Below are 24,075 nucleotides of genomic sequence, written 5' to 3' on the forward strand. Positions count from 1 at the left end.
TTATAGCCTGAATGCACTGTAAGTCGCTTTGGATAAAAGCGTCTGCTAAATGCATAAATATAAAGGTAAATGTTATCTTATCTTTGGGGTGAAGGGGGAATAAAGGGGGGATTTTGGAGGTTATCAACATTGGGGTCATCGGGTGGGCACCCTCTTTCCTCTCTGTTTCGCTGATATGGCCACGACATCAGAGGGCTTGACCCTGAACCTAGCAGCCACAAGTCACCATCCTCTAATCTCTTTTCAATTTGAGGCCCAAGTAGTCTTTTTCTTTTCAACCATAGCCAGTTGCTACTTCTCTGTGCAGTGTCGGTAAGGGATCTGATAGCCTGGTCTGCCATAGATTTTTTTCCTCAGACTCAGTGTTTCAGTGGCCTAGACACGAACTATGAACCATCTGCAACCTATTTCGACTGTGAAGATTTTCCAAGTTACAGATCCAGTTCAGCCTGCATTTCCCAATCTTGATGCAACAAGCTTGTTTCGCTTATTCTTTTTGAGCTATTTATGCATTTGCACAGCAGTCATTCAGTCAAGGGCAATCGTGGTCTAATGGTTTGAGCGTTGGTCTTGTAATCCAAAGGTCGTGGGTTTGAGTCTTGGTACTGGCAGTGATTGTCGGTGGGGGGAGTGAATGACCAGTGCTCTCTTCAATACCATGACTGAGGTGAGACCCTTGAGAAAGGCACCAAACCCAACTACTCCCTGGGTGCTGCAGCAAAATGACTGCCCACTGCTCTGGGTGTGTGGTTTTGTTCACAATTCACTGCTGTGTGTGTGCACTTGGATGGGATAAATACAGAGCACAAATTCTGAGTACAGGACACCACTTGGCTACACGTCATGATATATACTGCTTTTGCATAATGACCTGCTTCCTCTTGCTTTTTCACTTCCTCTAATTTTCTTCTTTGAAAGAACGTTGTGTTATGCCATGTGCCAGTTTCATTGCCAGCTGTACCTTGCTGCAGGCATCATTACAATATCCCTATGTCTCAGATCCTACTACTGGAGAGCTATGGTTCTAAAGACTTCAGTTCTAACCCAGCTCCAACACACCTGCCTGCAATTATCAAGTAAACATGAACACATTGGTTAGCTGGTTCAGGTGTGTTTGATTGGGGTTGGAGCTGAAATCTGCAAAACGGTAGCTCTCAAGGAGCAGTTTTGGAGACCTCTTCCCTAAAGCAGTGGTTCTCAAACCTGCCCTGGAGTACCCCCTGCCCTGCATATTTTGTATGTCTCCCTCAATTATCACACCTGATTCAACTCATCAGCTCATTAGTGGAGACTGCAAGACCTGAAGGGGGTGTCTCAGATATACCGTAGGGAGACATACAAAACTTGCAGTGCTGGGGGTACTTCATGGAGAGGTTTGAGAACCCCTGCCCTAAAGCATCACCAGGAGTCAATTTTCTTCCTACTGACACATTTGTTTGTTTGTTTGTTTTTTTCCCCTAATTTTTCTTTTTCTAATATCATTACTAATATTGCTTTGGTACACTTATATTATTAAATTAATTAAATTAGTTAAGAAGAAGTTATTGCTATAGACATATTTACTGGTAAACCTTTTGTTGCTTGAGAAAATTCCTTGTTGCAACTGTTAAAGTGATACTTACCCCTAAAAATGAAAATTCTGTCACAATTTACACACCTTGAGGTCTGTTTAAAACTATAGCCTCAGTCACATAATTTCCTTTTTTTCATACAATTAAAGTGAATGGAGTCAGCCACTGAGCGTGACATCTCTGTTTGTGTTCCATGTTTGGGTGATTTAATCATTTAAAGGGATAGTTCTAATAAAGGACTCCTGAAGCGAATTAATGCATTTTGGTAAGAAAAATATCCATATTTAAAAATTTATAAACTGTAATCTCTAGCTTCTGCTGACTGTTGTACGCGTGTACACGAGAGAGTCGCATTCTAGCGGAGGACGCAGGACGAAGGCATAGCGTAAGCTCCAGTGAGAAGTGATGAATGTGGAAGCACAGAGGAGAGAGCAAAACAAAACCCCTGTCATGAATTAGAAGTACAAAATTAGGATTTGTAAAGACAAATGTTAGAGGATTTACATATAAGCCAAGAGCAGACTGGTTTTCCTTTCGTAAACAAAGGAAATTTTGCTTCTTTTGCTCCTGTAAACAAAACTATTTTCTCACAAGACTAGCAAAGAACTCTGCAGGAAAGTGGATCTTGGTGGGCCAGATTTGAGGAACCCTGAAACTATTTAATCACAACAGCCAATCACTGCCATTATAAAGCCTGGAAGACCCAGGACATTTATATATATACAAAAAACTCAGATTATATTCGTCTGAAAGAAGAAAGTCATATACACACAGGATTGTCAAGGGTGATGGCATGGGGGTAATTTTCATTTTTGGGTGAACTATCCCTTTAAGTAGCCGTAATTTCCGAAGCTCACTTGAGCCTTCACGTGTCTATCGACCAGAGGGCAGCAGTGTATAGGATACTTTCTTTGTCAAGTTGCTCACATCATTATTTTCCTTCGTCTGTTGGATTGTTAGGCTGGAATGTTTTAATAGATACTTAATGTGAGGACAACGACATATTATGTCCAGTGACATATTATATATTTAAGCATGTTTGATAAATAGCAGCATGCTTTGATTTTTGAATCCACGCATTTGTGCCAGTATAGGCACTAAATTACCATTAAATTAAATGTTCCATAATCTGTAAATGTTTTACACCTTATAAAGGTATCGACTGTGTACTATTACGTTGTTGTTTATTTTCAGGAATTTATGCAGTTAGATACAGAGAAGCAAATGAGCACGACAGTCTGAACGTTTTATTACATGGATTAATCAGATATGAGATGGATTGGTTTTTATCAGATGCCCCAGATGCTACCAGGAGTAGAGACTCCCATTAATCGGGATGAATTCCATGGATTTGCGCCTATGTCATTCAAATTCACGATCCTCCACTAGTAGCACTCGCGTGCCTATCTCTCCCTGACCCCGCCTGCTCTGGCCAATACGGTCCGCCCCAGATTCAGCGTGAGTAGGTTACAGCAGTATTTATGTGTGTTTCGGCATCTTTTTGATCAGTGACTGTCATCCCACTGAAGTCACTGTACAGTATGGTATAATATAGATCTTATTTGTGCTTTATCAGTCTTAGATGACTTGTTCACGAATGCAGAGCAATAGCCGGTGTTTGGACTAATTGGCAGCACCCACGACCAACGAAAAGCCGACCTTGAGTCGACGGAACCTCGGGAACCTCACCGGAGCTTTTTGTCAAGACAAGTGCTTTCGCTCAAGTGTGCAAGGCTGGATCGATAGGACTGGAATGTGGCTGTTTTGCCGGAGATTAGACTGTCGGACGAGCGAAGCTGAAGCACGGGACCGGGATCTGGGAGAAGCAGGATGCTGAACCGCGATCAGGGTGAGCGCATATGGCCACGTCTGGACGCTTTGTTCAGAATAACATCGTGATGCCAGTCGCGGGGTTGGTTTAAGCATACTGGCACTGTCGTTCATGCAAAAGACACGCGTGTCAGTGTAAATGGCTGTACATCAGTAGCATAGGAGGATTTGTTTTGCGTGTTATGAACGCGACCATATCAAGAAAATAATGTCGTGGCCTACTTCGCTCGCGATGTCTTATCTGCACACAGTCTAGATGAGTTTATGCATGAGATTTTAGTTCATTTACAAGAGCATATGTTATGACATCGGTATGGTTTACCGCAGTCCATCATTCATTTACACGCAATAACCCACGGAAATCTCCATGCATGTGAGTTCATGTTTGCGGGTAAAGTGAACATGACTTTGTTTACATGCAACATTTGGGCAAGATGAGACGAGACACGGCTTGCCACATACACATACTCACAAACAAACTTTAGTGCGACAGGCTCATGAACTTGGAAATTATTTTTTATTATTTGTTGGATGTATTTCATGTAAGTGTTATAGGAAATTCATGTCATTTTAGTATATCACCATATTAACATAATTTTCTTGCTCCAAAGAAAATAAAAGGTGGTATTGGAGATTTTTTTTATTTTATTTTTTACCTTTTTATTAAAAACCAGAACATTTCTTGAATACTGGGATTTGACAGTTTTCATGACTTTTTTAAGTTCTTGAACATTTTTGGTTCTTGAACATGCGTTTATGGACAGTGCAAAAAAAAAAAAAACTTTGACAATATATTCTTATCTATTATTAAACATTACTATAATGCCACAATAACTAAACATACAGTGTGAAACATACAACACAACAAGTGTAGTCTGATTCCTGAACAAGTTCTTTTTAGTGAACTCTAAAAAGAGAGCACAAGCAGTTCAGTCCGATTCTGGAACGAAGAACATTTTTTTTGAGCCAATTCTTTTTATAATCTTTTTATATTCAATAATGTTAGTTTTAAGTTAACTAAAACAAAGATTATAATTGGAATATGTTTTACATTTCAAACTACTTTAAAACTTAACAGTTAATTCAATATAATACTTGGCAATTGTTTGTAATTGTGAGTAAAAAATTGTTTCTACACCAATTTGTATCTCTAGAATGCCTGATTGAGATTTTCTGTTGTCCCAAAACCCCCACCCCCCACCCGCCCTCTTATTTACAAACAGTGCTTTTTCTTAGTCTGTGATCTTGATCAGTGTCCTGTACACGTATATCCTCTTGATCTCCAAAAGAACATGATGTAATGTCACCAGTATCCTGATCTGTTATGTTTGCTAGTTTTTTGCATCATCTTATCACCATGTCCTCCTCAGGTTCTTTGTTTGGTCTGATCCCATAAGAGAACTCATGCATTTTTGGTATGTGCAATGAAAAACGTACCAAAACATACCATATCAAGTCTGTTCTTTGACAACAACACACATGCACAATGGCATTTGTCTTTCTAAACCTTCTGTTACTTTCTCACCAAGAAAATTGTAGATTGTTGCTTTAAGGAGTTGGTGACTGTCAGCACGTGTGATGCTGATGGTTTTATATGTGTGTCTTTTGGCCTTTAGCATGTGTTCCCTGAAGATGAAGAACATTTGGTATTGGCACATGTCACCCATCGATTTCAGTGGTACAGTAAAGCAATAGAAGTGGCACAGCACAAATGATGCCCCCAGGACAGTCCCAATCATTTGTCCTGAATGTCAGCAAACATATCGAATCAGAGTTAATTCATCATGCTTGGAAAGACTGTTCCTGTTTAGACTGCATCACATTTAGCAGTGCTATCAACAGATTTTGAGTGTTTTTGAATGGGTGGGAGTTTATATCATTGATATGCTTAGGTTACTATGATTGGCACCTGGTATATTATTGATTATGCCTTGGTCTGCTGTCAGGTGTTAGCGTAATTAATGTCGATAAATGTTTAATTCATATTGATTTGTGCTGTCAGTAAGGACATCAGTTAAGGGATCACACTTAAGTGAAGTAGCTTCAATACACACGTGCCATTTCAATCAATGCAGTAATCAAGTGCATATATCAGACCCTTTAAGTCAAAATAGGAATTCATACAATTTAATAGCATCTTTAGTCTTCATTTTTGCATGACCATTACTTTTCAGTGATTGGATGCATTTAACCGAAACACATGTTGCTCATGCTTAATTTGACACATATTGCTGCAGATATTGATGTGGTTTAGCTCTGTTTACGCTGGCTCAAAATTCCATGAACACAGAAACAGAGAAAAGTATTTTCCCCGGATGCAATTTATGATGAACAGACAGATCCATTGTCCTGCAGGCCTCTAGCTAGTTGGTCACATCAGAGTCTTTCCTACTCGCTTGTGTGTGCCACTTGGGGATACTTTGTTCCATGTGCAAATCACCAAAAGACTTGCATTCTTTTGATGTCCACCAACTCTAACAAATATGTCTCACAGACCATTTTATGATGGGAAAAAGAGATTTCAAGTTAAATATGTGTATGAAAAGCAATCTCAGCACAATGTAAAAATGAACTCATTGCCTTGTGTTAAGAAGTCTCAATCAGTCTGAATGTTTATCCCCATGTTATGTAGCAGTTGTATTGGTTACGGAGCCGATTATGTGGTAATTTCTGCTTGTTGGGGAAATGGATGTTTGAGGATCGGTGTTCTTAGCGTTACAGGGTAATGAACAAAAGGATGGAGTGAAATGGTGTATGCAGCGAAGTCACAGGTTAGGTGGAGGCATTCCTTAAGCTCTGAATGAACAGAACAGAAGAGAGCTGGAAAGACTGTAGGTGCTTTGGAGTTAAGAAAAAACAAATGCGTACAGAGAGGGTGGCGTTGAGGTCATAATACTAATAATCCACTCAACACAAGCCACATGTACTGCAGAATCTTATTAAATACCAGCATGCACAAACACACTTGTTGAACTAGCATCACACTTGCATTGTCACCATTGTGTTATGAAGAAAACGTTACTTGTTTATTGGATGGGACATTTCTGGAACTATAGTCTGTTCATTCTAAATAGTCATTTATGAAATAAATATGGACAAGGGTACAAAGGACAAGGGTAGACGGCAATGTTAATTTGATGCAAATGAAAGCAAGGCTTTGTGGGATGTAAGTACAGTCAGTTTCAAAAGTTGTTCTGTTGAGAATCTTAGTGTAGATTGTTCAGCCACCAGAACATTAAAAATACTATAGGGATGTCCTAATCAGGTTTTTTGTGCCCGCGATCCAATCCGATCCGAGTCATTGAATGTTGACTATCTGCCGGTACTAAGTCTCAATCCGATACTTGTAAATTCCTAGTGGTGCACAATTCAAGTACATTAAAGTTATTAAAATCAATCAAATTTTTATATGCTCCAAGAACAGACATATACACAAGTTGTCCATATTGCCGTATACACAAGTATTTTTCCAAGCAAATTAAGTGCAAAAAAAAAAAAAGTGTAAAATTACTGATTAACATGGCAGATAAAACCAGCTCATTTTTTTACTCCAACAATATACTATAGGCGTACTACTTAAGAACTCAGGGGATTTTTCAAACTTGATGTGCTGTTGTGGTAGGCCAGTTTCAAAACGCATATTTGGCACACTGCCTTTGTTTTGTCCTCACTCAATTTAAAGTGCTCCCACACAGCTGAGGTCTTGGCATTTTTGTCTTCTCTTCCAGATGAACTGAATAATGACGTTCACTCATAGGCAATTCATATTCAAGAGTGAATGAGAACCGTTTCGCGGGGTATGCCAAGTTTTCGGAATTTTTCTTTTTTTGATTATTCGAATCTCAAAATTGAAAATCGAATGCCAACCCACCGAACGAAGATTCGAATAATCGAATATTCAGGTCCAGCCCTAATATACACACACACACACTACCGGTCAAAAGTTTAGGATCAGAATGATTTTTTTTTATGTTATTTATTTATTTATTTATTTATTTTTACAGGAGTTTCTTATGCTCATCAAGGTTCCATTTGTTTGATAAAAAATTCAGAATTTTCAGCATCATTACTCCAGTCTACAGTGTTACATGATCCTTCAGAAATCATTCTAATATGCTGATTTATTATCAGTGCTGGAAACAGTTGTGCTGCTTCATATTTTTTTTGAAACCTGTGATACTTTTTTTACAGGATTCTTTGATGAATAAAAAAAATAAAAAGAAGAGCATTTATTTAAAATAGAAATCTTTTCTAACAATATACACTACAGTTCAAATGTTTGGGGTCAGTAAATTTTTATTCTTTATTTTTTTTAAAGAAATTAAAACTTTTATTCAGCAAGGATGTGTTCCATTTGTTAAGAAGTTTTAGCAAAGATTTATATTGTTAAAAAATTTTTTTCTGTTGAATAAATACTGTTCTTTTTAACTTTTTATTCATCAAAGAATCCTGAAAAAAGTATAACAGTTTCCAAAAAAATATTTGGCAGCACAACTGTTGCCAACATTGATAATTCTAATTAAAAAAATCAGCATATTGGAATGATTTCTTAAGGATCATGTGACACTTTATACTGGAGTACTGCCACATATAAATTCAGCTTTGCATCATAGAAATAAATTGTATTTTAAAGGATATTAAAATAGAAACCATTATTTTATATTGTAATAACATTTTGCAAGATTACTGTTTTTTTTTTCTTTTTTTTTCTGTATTTTTGATCCAATAAATGCAGCCTTGATGAGCATAAGAGACTTCTTAAAAAAAAAAAAAAAAAAACATTCCAAGTCTTACTGATCCCAAAACTATCACTGTGTTTCTTCTGTGGTACATAAAATTAGATATTTTGAGAAATGAGATTGGTGGTCACCAAAGCTTTTTGATTATCAGTTTTCTTTAAAATCTTTTCTTTTGTGTTCCACAGAAGAAAAGGTTTGAAACAAAATGACAGTGTAAATGATTATTTAATTTTGGGTGAATTATCGCTTCAAAATAAGACATCAAAACTGTACTGGAATAGACTCCAGTATGTCTATTCTTTATAGATTGTTTTCATTTGTACAGTATAAAGTTTGTATAACAGAAATATGGTGTCTCCCCAACTAATTTCCATTGTGATGCTTTGCTGGGAAAGAATCTAATTATTCATGTCCATTTTCCTGCAATAAGTTATTATTTGGCAATGCTGTAAAGAACCTTTAATGATACAGAATAATGTATTTCAGTCTGATTCAGATTTTATGAAACCTTAAATAAACTGAATGCACCAGGGATCTGATGTCCTTGTGTTTATTAGACTGGTAGCATTCCCATCTAAGGCCTGTCATCACTGATCAAGTCTGTTTACTACAAAACTCTTCCCTAGCTGGCTGTGATATTCAGTGTTCTGAGCAATGCCATAACTTATTTGTGTTGAGTTGAGTAGAACAGCCACAAAAGCTTTTGTTTAGCTCCCTGTCAAAGCCAAGCATTGTAGTGAAATCAGGTGTTCTAATCTGAGGAAAGCCTGTTTCTTTTTTTTTTCTTTTTCTTTTTTTTCATGTCAGGTAGATGTTGTGTGTTGAATCCGTAACCTCATCCTGTTGGCCTGGAATGATCTGGTTTAATCCTTTTAGTATTTTCTCTGAACATTCATTTGACAACCGGATATTAAATTTAACACGATGTCCATGTTGTTGTGTTTTTTTTTTTTTTGAGGATAAAGTAGCCACCAAACTGGACACATTTTGGGCCTTGAAAACCATGCATCAGCATAAATAAAAGGCGAAATTTGTTGTTATATTATCAACATTTTTTCCGACGATTCCAGCACATATTAAGCATTTGTTTTGCATGTGTGCCTCTCTCGTTTTCCATTGATGTGACCTCTCTTTTTTAACTGTAGTTGACCTCACGTGAGCATCACTGTGGGTACAGTTACAACTCTGACGCCAGAGGAACCTGAATTCAATCCAGAAGTCACAACGTTTCTGTAATGACAGATTGTTTTCATTACCAGTGGTAGTTTGACGAGTGACAGATCTTGTTAAAAGGAAATTTATATGCCTGTGTACTGTTTTATTTTGTTTGTTTTTTTGGGGATTTTGTTTGTTTTGCTTTGTGTTTTGGATTTTGTTTGTTGCTTTTTTTATTTGTTGTTTTATTTCGTTTTTTGTTTTGTCCAGATAGTTTTTTTTTTTTTTTTTTTTTTTTTTAACATCTGTGCCATTTGCTTTGAAGTTGTCTTTGTTGATTTGATGCAATGTGTTTCCTGAAGACTAAGCCATGTGGTGTCAAGAGTATGACCTCACTGAAGCCTTGTCGTGCTGGGAGGCCCAGAGTTTGGTTGTTTGAAACTACAGCAGGAGGTTAATTTCCTTGTCATTCAGAGAAAAAAGTTATTGTTGTTAAAATAAGTTTTTGTCCACATTCATGCAATTTGGTCAACTTTGTTAAACTCAGTCTGAAAAGTTGTGAAATGTTTCATCTGATTCCATTTTCTAGTTCTCCGCACAACCAGGCTGTGGGCTCCTTTCAGCCTACGTCAGCAGATACTGCAGGCGACACATGAACAGAATGAGCGGAGCATGACTGATCCATTATGGAGGAGTTATGCAAGAGAGGGTTCCATCTCTTATTCTTCCACATACACACTTTCACCCTCTTCCTAATTCTTCTATTCTTCACATTATATTCCCCTCTAAGTCTCTTACACTCTTTAAAAAATCACCAGAGTCTTGTCTTGCTCATTGCATTTCATCACTCATTTTTTCCTCCCTTTTTTTTTTTATTCTGTTCTCTCTATTCTCCACCCGGCTTTCTTCCACTGGCAGTGTTCCAGGTTCACCCACACATACACACACACATTCACTCACACTGATCTTTTCCGGAGTGGAATTCTGTAACTCCACGCTGGGTGTTTGGCAGTGTCCAAACCACAATGGGATGAAATAAAAACAGCCCCTGCAGGGTTTGGACGAGACGGCAGACTATTTTAGTAGCAGCCTGTTCCGATTCATGAAAATAGATAAATCTGCTAGTGGTGGGTTATCATTATGATGGTGATGGTGTGTTGGGCACGATCTATACAATGTGTGAATGAGATTCTGCTTCGATGTCTGTTCAAATACGATATACAGTGTTTGTATGTGTTTTTAAATTGATCAAAACAGAGAAAATGTGTAAATGTTTGTTAAAGAAAAAGATAGAGAGATGGGGTGTAGTTTTTGGCATCTTTGTGAGGATATGATTTAGGCTTACAGCTGGACGGCTGCTTTTCTGACATTGTGCAACACACTAAGACTAGTACACAGTACTGGAATAAGACAGAGAGTGCGAGTCCAGAAAGTATGCATTTCATGAGCAAAACTTGATAGAGAGTTGGCAAAGAAGACAAACAACTCTAGAGGCTAGATAAGAGATGCAATACTATAAGAGAACACTATGATCTTGTAGAAGGGTGATGCATCAGCCTAGAACCCTCTGCTCTGATGAACATACACACTGTTCAAAACATCAGCCAAATTATTCAGGACTGAATGCTTTCCAAACATGACACTGCCTAAAGCACGCACACACATACTCAAAATATAATCTGTAGCCAACGCATGCTGACAGTGCTGTAGGTGGGTTACTTCATAGATTATTGGTGTTGGGTGTGGGTGACTAAGGGAGTCGTGAGAGAATGTAGCCCACAGACAAGGCCCTGCTGCTGGGTAAGACAAGACAGCTTGTAGGGGGTGTAGCAGGTGGTGCTGGATCGGTTTCTGCTGTCAAATACCACTCACATAGTGCCACTCATTCAGTACATCATCAAACACGTACAAACAAATGACTATGGCATAGTTATTCATGCGTGAATCAGTCTGGAATCAGTTGCCTTTTGTTTTTCAATGGGGACATATCCCATTATTGACTGTTATTATTTTAAATTATTATTTATATGATTTTAATTCTACATACATTCTACATTATGATAATATCATTAATAATCAAGTGATAGTAACTTATCTGATCTCCAACATAATAGGTGGTGGTATTGCACCTTAAAACTAGTTGCCACCCATCATTAACATGGGAAGAAGTCAAAGATGAATTTGACTTATAGCATCGTTTATTTATTTAAAAGGTGTGTATATATATATATATATATATATATATATATTATTATCACAAGTTCTTTTGGCCACAATAACGTGTAGTGAAAACCTGATATCATGACAGTCCTATTTCTTTTCCCCACATACATGTCCACCTATAAACTAAAAAGTTATTTTGATTTACCTGATTACGTTACACCTTCTCTGACTTTTAATATTAAAGGGATAGTCCATCCAAATCCTGTATGAGTTTCTTTCTTCTGTGGAACATAAAAGACGATGTTTTGAAGAATGTTGATAACCAAACAGTTGCCGGTCCCCATTTACGTTCATAGTATGAAACAAATACTGTGGAAGTCAAAGGGGGAGCAGCAGTTTGGTTATCAACATTTTCCCACATATTTTGTGTTCCGCAGAAAAAGAAATTCATGGAGGTTTGGAGCGGCTTGAAGGGTGAGTAAATGATGGCAGAATTAGCATTTTTGTGTGACCTATCACTTTAAATATGTGCCCCCCCCCTCTCAGTTTCCATAAATGGCCTTTGGAAACTAGGGATGGAGTGAATTGTGTATTGTCATGTGCTGAGCATATCAAAGTCTTTTATTTCAAAGAAACCTGAAAATTCCTGTTTTTCACAAAATGTCCTCTTTAAACATATTTTCTTTTCTGTTAAGTTGAAAGGTTAGAACAGCTTACAACAGTAGTTAAAAAAGAGAATTTCTTGGAGGAGGTGGCAACATCTCCATCTGTAAAGTGTTGAGCTATATTTGCACTAAAGCAGTTGATCAAGTGTACAATGGCGCATCTCCTCATTGATTTCCATTCAGAACAGCCACTCATCTCCCTGTTGGATGTTACACCAAAAAGGTTTTTTTTATTTTTTTTAGTTTTTTTTTTAACGGGGAAGGCTGGACTATTTCAGTTTACTGGAATTATGGGTATGGAAGGGAAAATTAACAAAACAAAGAGATTTAATCTCATTGAGTGCTCAGCTTTTACATAAAATTGTGAAAGATAAATTGGATGGTTGTTTGAACATGCTATCTGGGATAGAATGGACCAGGAGGCTAATGTTGGACCAGCGGATGATGAATCATAGAGTGTTTGTCAGTAATCTGATTATGTTGTTGCTCTGGAGGACAGATAATCACAAGAGTGTGACTATGAGGTAAATCGAAGTGCGTTATGGTGAGAAACTGAAGCACAGGTGTCCGAATCCACTAAAACATCTTCAGGGAATGAAGATGGGGAACGCTAAGCCTCACAGTTTAAATGGAAAGAAGTGCAAGTTGAGGTAAACGACCACAGATGGAAGTAATTAATGAGCTTTACAGAAGAACAGCAAGGGAGGAAGAACAAAATACAGTGGGAGGATATATAGGAGCTGAGCAAAAGGAAGGCAAACAGAAAAAAATAGAACAAATTGAAGCCAGACAAACCTAACAGCTGTGTCAGATTAGGTTACCATGGTTACATTGTCCATCTCACTGACCAACAACAGGCAGGGCAAAACTCTCCAGAGGTCATGATATCACCATGACCAATAAAGAGGTGTTGTCTATTTGAATTTGGTCATCCCTGTGACCTCAGGTAACCTCTGTAAAGTAACAGAGTCAGAAAGTATCAGAATTCAGAGCAGTGCCCGATAAATATCGGCCGATAATTAATGCGGATCTCGTCAGTAAAGCCGGTTCTCTAATCAGTGGTAAATTCCATCAGGTGCGTGATTTCACATAGAGCAGCTGTTACTACACAGAGCCGTTGTTAACTGACAAGCTGCGCAAATCCATGCTGATAATGAACGTTCTCAGATGTGAGTTAAAACATTTAGGAGAGCAGTCGTGTATGTCTGTATAAGCATGAATGAGGGTATGGTGGTCAGTTTATTTTAGTTCCTCAGGTTGGGATGATGAAGCTGCAGCAACACTTAGAAAAGCTCCACAAGCTAGAATGCCTCTGATTGGCTCCTGGTCTGTTGCTATGGAGGGGGAGGCTGCCTTTCTGTTGGTTAATACTGCCTGGCCCTGAGCTGGTAAGGTTTGTGTCCTTTCATTGTTATGGTCCCAGACAAGAAGTGGAAGGTCATTATTGTTGGACATCTGACTGGATAGGGTGATCTATTGATGTATAATGAGGAAAACATGGCTGTCTTTCTCTCTGTGTCGGATTGCAGTTTGGTTTGGCAGGGATTCTCTGCCACGTGAGGGGTTGCCGTAAACCAAGCTTTGATTATCCCTAAGTTAAAGATAATTACTAAGGCATGTGTTTTGTATGACAGGGCAGGGGAGAAAATAGGGAGGGAGTGTAAACGAATGAAGAATGTTCTCACGTTCAACTCGGACTGGCTTCAGGGGAATTATGGGCTAGGGATACACAGCACTATAGTTTCATAATCTACTCCTCAGTGGCTTTTCTGAATGACTAGTTGACTAGTCTGTCTCAAGGAAGCCCTGTATAATTAAGCTGGTTTAGGGCCACGCCCACCAGATCAGATGTGTTTCGTACAATGTGTTTCTGCATTCAGAAACAGCACAGCCATATATAACACTGCAGAATGGAAAAGAAAGCAGCACAGCTTTTATGGCTATTGTGGCGTTTTTTTAAATAGAAGTGACTTGATTTAGTCAATAAATGATTCACTATTCAACTATAATAGTCAATTGACTGCAATAATTATGTCAGATTTTTATGAAGGAATTGTCCATTCAGGCATTCTTTTTAGAAGCAGTTGCATCAGTTCAAAGGACCAGTCTGAATTATTTGTTCAAGAATCAAACTGAATCAGTTCAAGCAATAGTAGGATTATTGGGATATGGATTTTTAAATCTCCAACACCTATAACAACTGAAAGCCATGTCTGATATATATTGACAAAACTGATGACCGAGCTGACTCAGACCATTCTGAATGTACTGAGGATTTGACTGATGGGGTAAAAATTTACTTTAATGGTTAAATAATAGTACAGCATACTGGAAATATGTTTATGATCTGATTTAATGATTTTTATTATCCAAACATATAAAAGAATTGGTTATTAAAATTAGTAAAAACATTTCAACTAAGAGATGTAAAATTAATTTTAGCATTGATTAAGGATTTTAGGTTCTTAATTGATATTTTTAATATAAATCATGGTTGCAACTAACCAACTGCTTAAAAGAACCACTATGCAGTTCCCATCACTGCTGGTCAAGAGTTCTGACACTACTTTTCACTGTAATGTCAAAGTGCATTTGCATAAATTAGAGAAATATGGATATAGAAAGATTAAGTTGAAGAATTCGATGAACTGAAGATGCCAGGCTGAGTTCTGTAGTTAACAGTGCCAGAACAGCTACACAGCTGTCAAGAGGAGAAGTGGCCATTGATTAGATTGCGATCATTTTGAGAAAGAAGACCTGACCACAGAACAGTTGTTATAGGCATCCTTAAGCACACAATGAGCCACAACTATATAACAGAGGAGCAGGGCATGACTGAACAAGCAGTGGGGGTGAGGAAGTGAGTGGGGAGAGATAAAGAGAGAGAATGTAGAGTAAAGCAGAGAATAAATGGAACTCAAACTTTTGTGAGTGAATTAGGGCCTTATATATTGTAGTGTCACATGGATATATTTGTTTCATAAAAGTAGCCTTACATGACACAAAATCCTTTCCAAGGAGATTCACACACAATAGTTAAGTTCAGGGGACAGGGTAAACCGAAAGAGGGGGAAATTAAAAGGAAAAAAGAACCACATCACTTCTGCTCTGTTATGGATTAGGAGTGGAGTGAGGATTATTCTAAACCTGTAAAACTTGAATACTGTGCTAGGTATAGGCCTAGTTGGATTTTCTATATTCTATGTAGCAAATCTTAACTGCTTTCTGTTGGTGCATTTTTGTACTTTTTAGATACTAAAATATACAATTTAGATATTAATATGTATATTTAATGTACCAACATGGGCCGTTTAGGTACAAAGGGGGGTACATTTTGAAAGGGTACCGCACCATTGACAGCTTTTGTGCCTTTATTTATTTATTTTTTTGGAGAGTGTACTGTAATCTTGGCTGCATGATTGTTTATAGGCCTATCATCGCAAAATGTCAACTGTATCATCACACAGCTCTATATATCAAGTTGGATTTATTGCTCAGATCTGATTTTTATTGTATGGCTATTTGCATTAGCATTTTTAAATGTGGCCAATATCAGATTCCAGTGTGAATGAATGACAGTCCTGTACTGAGCCACATGTGCAATAGAACGTTAACAAGATGGCCTTAAGCACACTGCCATACTGAAGTAAACACAAATGCCACTTAAGTAACTGTTTACGCGTTCATTTGTAAGCGAAAGCCAGCTAATTCATGAGTAGGCGATAAGCAGGGTGAAGATGAGGAGACAGAGAGCAAGTTTTTTTTTTTTTTTTTTTTTTTTTTTTTTTTTTATATACACCATAAATTAACATCTCTTGTCTTTTCACCAAGTAATCAAAGAAATACCGGTATGTAAAATCTTTGAAGTGAATGCCGACAAATGTCCATCTAAAGTGACGTAAAAGTCGTGTGAATTCCATTTTGGCTCTTCAGACTGCGGTCGTGTAGCAAAACATCTGACTGACCTGAATCAGATTAAGTACCATATATGGAAGTGGCCCAGATCAGAATCGAAAAGATTAGATTCCATGTTTGTGCTGTTCACACACTCATGAAACTAAATTATCTAAGTTACATATGAGCAAAAAATCAGATCTGGGCCACATTTTCCTGCAGTGTGAAACTGTGAATGTACTGAAATTGAATATAATTATATCAATACAGTATATTTGTGAAGCACAATATATATTATATAGTATATCTCAACCACACTTGATTGTTTGTATCATCACTCAGCACTAATTTGCTAAATGTGACTGTAAAGCATGAAGATATTATAACAGTAATATCATGATTTTCTTTAAAACTTAACCTAAGCAGCGTTCAATCATTATGTGTGTGTGTATAATATATATATAAAAAAAACATTTATTTTCCTCTTTCTCTCTTACAGGTAGATTTATGTGGACGCGAGGTGTACCCTGATTTCCCAGCCCCTCCCCCCCTTAATCACCCCCTCCCTACAACCTGTTCACTCCATCCAGCACACTACAGTCACCATGACGTCCACCTTGCAGACCCTAGCCTTTAAGCTGGCCCCTCCCTCAAGAGAAGCTGGACCAGAGCAGTTGGAGCCTTGTAATGGAGCGGGGCGACATTATGAGGTGGTCCCCTCAGTGGTCTGCTCTATGTGCTGTCTCTTCGGAATAATCTATTGCTTCTTTGGTGAGTTGAGTTTTCATGTTTACTTATACATTATTATTGTTATAGGTAAAAACCTATAGATGGCATGATCTCACACAGTCTGTCACTATTAGAATTATTTGTCAGGGTTATGGTGGGGGTTTTAAATTTTCTGTCTATTTCTGTGTCAAACCCATGTTCTTATTCTAAAACTTTTTTTTTTTTTTTTTGCCCACTTTTAAATATTTCATGAGGTTCTAAATAAGGTCATGGCTTGTTTAACTGTACTGCACTCTACATGAGATGGGCACAGATTTAAAGGGGACATATTCCACTCTTCCGCACCATTTGTTTTTTCCCCCTAAAGTCCACTTTTCTTGTTAGTCATTAGCTGTCATGTAGAATTTAATGGATGTTGATATTGATATTGTACCGTTAAGCCTTCTCTATCATGAATGAGAAATGCAAACAATAGCATTGAATGGACATGGATTAGAAAATGTGGGCGATCGTGTGTTAATATGCCCATAGTTGTAACCTAATAAGCATGATGATTTCTGAATTACTGGGTAGTAAGGATGCATAATATATTATACTTATACAGATGATATTAGATTTTTCTTTTCCCATTTATAAGTATTGGTCGATGTTGAATATTTCATTTTGCATGCTTATTTCCTCTATTTTTACATTTTAGATTGCCTTTGCCGTCATATGTTTGCTTAAAGTTAACTTTTTAAACCAATTTAAATTATTAACACTGTTAATCCTATAAAAAGCATACTGTCATATTTGATGTATGAATTTCTAAGGCCTCTTTTTTTTAATAACATGATTTTTATCAAAACTTGTTGCACACAATCTACTACAGTACATGCCTTCTGCCCACTGATTGATAGTTTTATATATAGTATATATAGTTTTAGTATAATTTTAGTGAGAAAACAATCATTTTTTATAATCTACATTGTAATATTGTGATGCCTAAATTCACCTGTAGCAAATAAAATTAATTTATTTTGTTTTATTATTTATAATAGTTGGCTTGTCTATTCTGTGTATCAGCCAGAGATAATATGGGTACATCCTTACTGATTAGTTTTGAGTGTTAGAGTATCAAAATATTTAGTAAAAAATAAATAAATAAATAAATATATATAAATTAAATAATGCTATTTCCCCTAAACTTGGTTTTCCCTCACGTTTGTGCATCACTCTGTAAAACAACTTTTACCACGGTGTACAGCTGGCAATATTATACATGAAAGGTATAGTCCTGAATAATTCATCCTCAAAGTCAATTTTCCATATTGTTTTGGATTTTTTTGCTCACTGACAACATTGGAAAGTGTTGAACTGCTAGCAAACTGAGCAGAATCATGGTCTCACACTATTGTGCTATTCTTGAGCTGTGAAATCAGCCGCTGCATGAATTTCCATCTAGCTATTTGTATCTTTTTCTTCAACCTCCTTTACTCTTTCTCACATTTTTTCACTCACTCAGTTCTCACCTCCTGTTCTTTTTCCCTTTTGCAGGTTACCGCTGTTTTAAGGCTGTACTCTTCCTCACGGGGCTCATGTTCGGTTCTGTAATCATCTTCCTGCTCTGTTACAAAGAGCGAGTATTGGACACGCAACTGAGCGTTGAGGCCAGCGTGGGCATTGGCCTGGGCATCGGCACCCTGTGTGGCCTAGTGACAATGTTGGTACGCAGCGTTGGGCTTTTCATGGTGGGCCTGCTCCTGGGCCTGCTGGTGGGCATCGGGACCCTGATTGGAATGGAGGAGCTGTCGTCCAACCCCCCGCGTTCAGTATGGGTGCCCCTGGGTGTGCTGCTGGGGTTGGGCATGCTGTTCGCCGTCCTCACGCTGCAGTGGCAGAGATGCTTCACCACCCTTTCCACAGCCGTGTTTGGGGCTGCAGTGATAGTCGTGGCTACAGATTATTTCGTGGAGCTCTTCGCTCTGGTGAGGTATATTTACGAGCGGGTGAAAACGGGCCCCCGGGAGCCAGTGTGCTGGACTACGTGGGTGGTCCTGGGAGCCTGGCCTGCTCTCGCCCTGCTGGGTGTTTTGGTGCAATGGAAAGTGACAGCAGAGGGCTACTCCCACACGAAGGGTGAGTCAGGGACGGACAGAGTATTTGCATTATATGACAAACTGTTCTTGTGGATTTACTGTACCGGAGAGGGAGAGAAGGTTGTATGAATGTATGCAGCACAGCAGATGGTTCCTGTCTGTTGGTGTGCTCTCAGGCCTGTGTGACTAATGATCACAGAAACAATCATGCAGAGCAGAGCATCAGCTCATGGAGAGGCTCTCTCTGTCTGTCTGTTTCCAGTACAGTAAAGTTGTGTGTACACTGAATGGTTTATAAAGTCTATCTTCTTAAATTCACCCAAACATGAAAGTTTGGCACTATTTCACCCTCACATCATTCCAAAACTGTACGATTTTCTTTCTTCCATGGAACACATGAGAAGTTTAATAAAACTTGCAAAGTGCCCCTTTGAAAGTGAATAAGTACAGATGCTGTCAAACTCCAAACATGACAATAAAAGTACCATATAAGTAGTCTATACTAGGGCTGAAAGCTTAATCGAAATAAAATCTAAACTGTTTTTTAACGGGTTAATGCAATTATCAAATAGTAAAGGCTGTGATTTAAGTAAATAAATATACGCAAAGCAGGTTTTAGAGCAAATTGTGGCACTGTGTTTCTTTACACACATGCAGCTCATGATCCAGTGATTTTAGTGTTTTGGAAGTTTAAAAAAATATAGTAGTTGCATGTTATTTTTCTTAAATAAGATTAAATAGTGAAATAGTATTATTACAGTAGTAATATTTCATATTTTTGCCATTTAAGTGATTAAGAGAAAGTGTTACACCTGGGTTTGTGCCAGAGAATGTGGCTTATGTGGACATGTAAACACACATGTAGGTTTTTGAAAAGTGTGATGAGTGAAGAGAAGAACAAATAACTTAAGTAAAGGAAATGTGGGAAAAGTTGTTTCCTGGTGGATCCACAAATATATGCAGGTTGGTAACAACGCTAACACAGTGCATGTAAACATGAACAGCGCTTTCATGTCTTAAGCAAATTTATTGCAATAACCCTGAAAGCCGATGTGCATGTAAACATACTCTGTCTCTGCAAACATGGGGCAATCTACAAAAAAAATAAAAATAACAATTTGTAAGTCATAAATGTACATGAATGATGAGGGTTTTATTTTTTTTATAGATAAAACATATAATATTCAATATGTATGTTTCTGTTATGTAATGTGGTCTTTCTCTTTCTCAGTGATGATCAGTCGCCAGCAGCGGCGAGTTCAGCTTATGCGCATTCGTCAGAAGGAGGAGAGGAGGGAGAGCAGCAGAAAGAAACCGAGGAAGCAGCCGCAGAACTCAAACCACACACATGCCTCCAAAGCCCTGCACCCAGAGCCCGCCTACCGCAGGAAACCCAACCCTATACGACGCTTTGATGGAGACGTGCTTTCTCCTGTGAGTCCACACACACCATCCTACACATACCTACTTGCTCTAACTTAGAGCAGGGTGGAAATTAATGGGAAGGTGACAAAAACACAGCTGCAAGTGCAACCTATAATGTTAGTGCAAAAGAATGTCCCCTTAATGAATAGTTTTTTGTTCAGCCTAGTTAATTTTTCTAATTATCTGGATGGAGAAATTATTTAACTCCTTGACGCAATGATCATATGCGTAATGATCACTCAAGGCTGGTCCCTGGCTCGTACAATCACACCAGTGTGATTAGAACATTTAGTACGTCATGTGATCAACTGCTAAATTTAAATCTGCCTTTGTGGTTTGACTGGCACTGAGACAGAGATAGACTTGCTTAGCGCTTGTCATTTATCACAACTGTTCAGTGTTTTCAACCACATAATGTTTGTTTTAGGTTTAAAACATTAAAACTACACATATGGACTACCAAAAACATTTAGAGTTCATAAAATGCACACTGTTGTCTATGGAAAAATAAAATGTATGAAATATTAGTAATAATAACAATAAACTCCTTCAAACTTAAATTGATGACATTTTATTAATGCTAGAAACACATTGTGTATGTATTGTACCAGTCAAAAGTTTGAAATAATTAAGTTTTTTCTTATGTTTTTGAAAAGTCCTTAAGCTCACCAAGGCTGCATTTATTTGATTTAAAAAAGTACAGGGAAAAAAAACGTAATTTTTGAGAAATATTATTACAATTTAAAGAACTGTTTTCTGTTTTAATATAAAGTATATAGAGCTTGTAATTTATTCCTGTTATGGCAAAGCTAAATATATTACTCCAGTCTTCAGCATCACATGATTGTTCAGAAACCATTCCAATATGCTAATTTGTTGCTCAAGAAACATTTCTTGTTATTATCAATGTTGAAAACCGTGACACACTACCATAAAAAAGTACTTAAATTCAGTATGAACTGAAATTGATCAAAAGTGACAGTAAAGACATTAGTAATGTAAATAATAATAATAATAATTGTTGATAAATGTACCTACCTGGTTGACAGACTCATATAAGAGCCGGTCGAAAATCGATTCAAATATGTGACAATTCATATCGGTTGAGATGCCAAACAAATCGCAATTTAATTGGATTAGGAGTTTATATGAATGTATCTCTGAAAGGAACTGACTATCTTTAGAAAAGTTTACTTGGTATTTTCTTTTCATCATGCCTCAGAAAAATGCATATTAAAGTAGTGTTCATAAGCACAGCTCTGCTTTGTTTACAGTGGTAACCAAGGAAACACTGAATCATTGTTGTTCGTAAGTGCCACCTGCTGTCAGAGAGTGAATCTGCGTCTCATTCAGCTCGTCTGCGGTTTCGTTCAGATATGTTTTATGTAGTATAGTTTCACAAAACTAAAGTCAGACTATTCTTTTTTTACTTCAAATTTCGAAATTATACAGTCTAATTTAGATTGAAAACTGCTCATGCTGCATGTATGCTGCATCTTTGTTTTGATCATGGCTAAAATCCAGTGGTTGTCTCTAATTTTAAATGGAACGAGCACAGACAAAGCCTTAGTTTGTTCATATTAAGAGATTTCTTTTATTTGTGTAACTTGTTTGTTTTAAAATTTCAAATTAGTTTTGTTATATTTCAGTTTCACAAAGAAAGGTCCAGCAATAGCCTAATAAAAAGACACCTTTTCATTTACTGTATAATGTCTTCAATCTCATTTTGTTAAAAAAAAAATTGTTAGAAAATCAAATCAAAATGAATGGAATGGAATCAAATCGTGAGTTGAGTGAACTGTTACATCCCTAGATTCTATGCGTTGCAACATAAACTAACATGATTTTAAACTTGCGTGTGAAAGTTAAAAATTGTTGTAAATTTAAAACATTGAAAATTTGTGACAGAAATTAACTTCAGTAACTACCATTGAATTCTGTTGTTCTGAATTGAAGCAATTCATAATTACTGTAATCTAACTTTAACCATGAAATTGTGACATTTTGTGAAACATTTGGTCCTACAAAGCTGGAAAAACTTGTCACCTGACAACCTCTGAAAGACACATTTACTTACAAAAGTAACTTTAGTCTTTTTAATAATGTAGTAATATTTGGGGTTTTGTTACATTTATGTGTTTTTTCTCTCTGGCAGAGCTACATCCAGAGTTTTCGGGACAGACAGGTGGATGGACGTGCTTATCCTGTGGGTGGGCTGATGGCTGCAGGTCACACAAGTGTGGACATGGACTATGACTGTGGATCCAGGGTCCCCCTCACTTCTGGGGTCGGACCACATGTTCGGGTCTGACCACAGTCACTTCTTGACAAAAACACATACACAAACACTCAAATCCGGTGCTGACCTGACCCTGGGTCCCGCACACACAGAGGCTTGGGTCTCATCACCATTCGGAACCGAACAATGAAAGCACTTCTAATTATAATACTGGATGCATCATTCCGAGACCACAGTTGTATTAAAGAGCTGCTTTAACACACTCAATTACACTAACACACTTTACCTGAACATGTGCCTGAGACGTGGCATTCTGTTCACCTAATACTGAAACCATCATGAGATGGTCAAAAAAAAAAATCAGTCTGGGCACCATTCTGTCAAATTATTTTCTAAAAACGTCTGGTGAATTAGCGTGTTGCCCGTTCATCAATGTTTCAAGATATTGCATTTCTGTTTGTGACAAATTCGTCAGTTGGTGCTGAATCTTGTGTTTGTACTACAACGCTGACTGCTATTTTGAAGTCAGCCGTTCCTCCTCTCATAGTAAAGTCTGTGGATTCCACCAGTCAGTGTCTGTACTGTGAGATCCTGCATTCCGGCCCAGGACTGTACCAAATACCGTCGAGCAGGGGTGCCTTCGAGACATCACTAAGAAACTCTCTCAGGAGAATCTAACTCCTTAGCCTTGTTTCAGAAAGGCTGTAGGGCAAAGAGCCATATTACTGCTGATCAGAGCCACCTGGTCCACTCTGGGATGCAGAGCTGAACGCCTGGTGATGAAAAGAACGAGGACAAGATGGAGGAAAAAGAGCGAAGATGATACTCAGGGACAGCGTGAATGTTTTGGAATATTAGGGGAAGATCTATAAAGTTCATGGACAAAAAATTATGATGCAAAAACTGTAGATTTATCCCCTCGGACGCTAGCGCAACGGATGTCACCATGAGCGTTCAGTTACTGCTGTGTGTAAAACTAGTTTGCAAGTGAACATATAGGGTGTCCAGGAGGACATGAGGGTTGAGCAGCAAATGTCCTTCTTAAAAGATCTCCACAATCCTTTGGGGCAAACTGCATGACATAAACAACCCCATTTTCCTTTCCACAATGCGTTTTCAGGCCCATCTTCATACAGACAATAGAAATGAGCAGTTTCTGCCATGGTGTCTCTCTTTTTTTCTTTCTTAATTCTGCAAAGCAGAAAAGTCTATGTTATGTACATAAAATGCACATTTAGTATATCCATTTCAACATGGGCTCTCATATTTATTAGATACTGGTTTATTTCTAATGAATTGCTTTTCAAGGGATTCCGAGTCCTGACAGTTGAATGGATGGTGGTATTTATTAGTTTGTTTGTTTGTTTGGTTTTACATGCCTAGTCATGTTTTCTTTATAATTTACCATCTGATAACAGAGTGTATTCTTAAAGACAAAAAGTCTTAATGCAATGAAACCTTTGACAATCTGACATCAACTTTTTTTTTTTTTTTTTTCTGTACAACAGCATGTGTTTGTATGGGCCTGGTTATTATAGTAAACTTTGTGAATTCACTGTGTCTCTTGTGATCTATGATTCATCTCTC

At 37.6% G+C, this 24,075-nt stretch overlaps 1 protein-coding gene across 2 annotated transcripts; it reads left to right on the top strand.

Annotated features, from left to right (window-relative positions):
* The first annotated feature begins 2,872 nt into the window (after positions 1-2,872).
* LOC109109683 (transmembrane protein 198-B-like) lies at positions 2,873-24,043 on the top strand. Of its 2 annotated transcripts, none has more exons than XM_042757957.1 (6): positions 2,873-3,029; positions 3,148-3,420; positions 16,517-16,788; positions 18,283-18,864; positions 20,056-20,258; positions 22,405-24,043. In XM_042757957.1, exons 3-6 carry the CDS (start codon positions 16,623-16,625, stop codon positions 22,558-22,560), a joined length of 1,107 nt encoding a protein of 368 aa, XP_042613891.1. In that variant the 5' UTR covers positions 2,873-3,029; positions 3,148-3,420; positions 16,517-16,622; the 3' UTR covers positions 22,561-24,043. The 2 variants fall into 2 exon arrangements, with proteins under 2 accessions (XP_042613891.1, XP_042613892.1); XM_042757958.1 differs by having other exon boundaries at positions 3,016-3,033.
* Positions 24,044-24,075: the final 32 nt, after the last annotated feature.

The sequence above is a fragment of the Cyprinus carpio genome, chromosome A6, assembly GCF_018340385.1.
Source record: "Cyprinus carpio isolate SPL01 chromosome A6, ASM1834038v1, whole genome shotgun sequence".
Taxonomy (NCBI): Eukaryota; Metazoa; Chordata; class Actinopteri; order Cypriniformes; family Cyprinidae; genus Cyprinus; species Cyprinus carpio.

Excerpts from the sequence above, each read along its gene's own strand:
- LOC109109683 (XM_042757957.1), top strand. The coding sequence starts at position 16,623 with ATGACGTCCACCTTGCAGACCCTAGCCTTTAAGCTGGCCCCTCCCTCA. Across the intron at positions 18,865-20,055 it reads GGGCTACTCCCACACGAAGG|TGATGATCAGTCGCCAGCAG; the intron begins GTGAGTCAGGGA and ends TCTCTTTCTCAG. Across the intron at positions 20,259-22,404 it reads ATGGAGACGTGCTTTCTCCT|AGCTACATCCAGAGTTTTCG; the intron begins GTGAGTCCACAC and ends TCTCTCTGGCAG.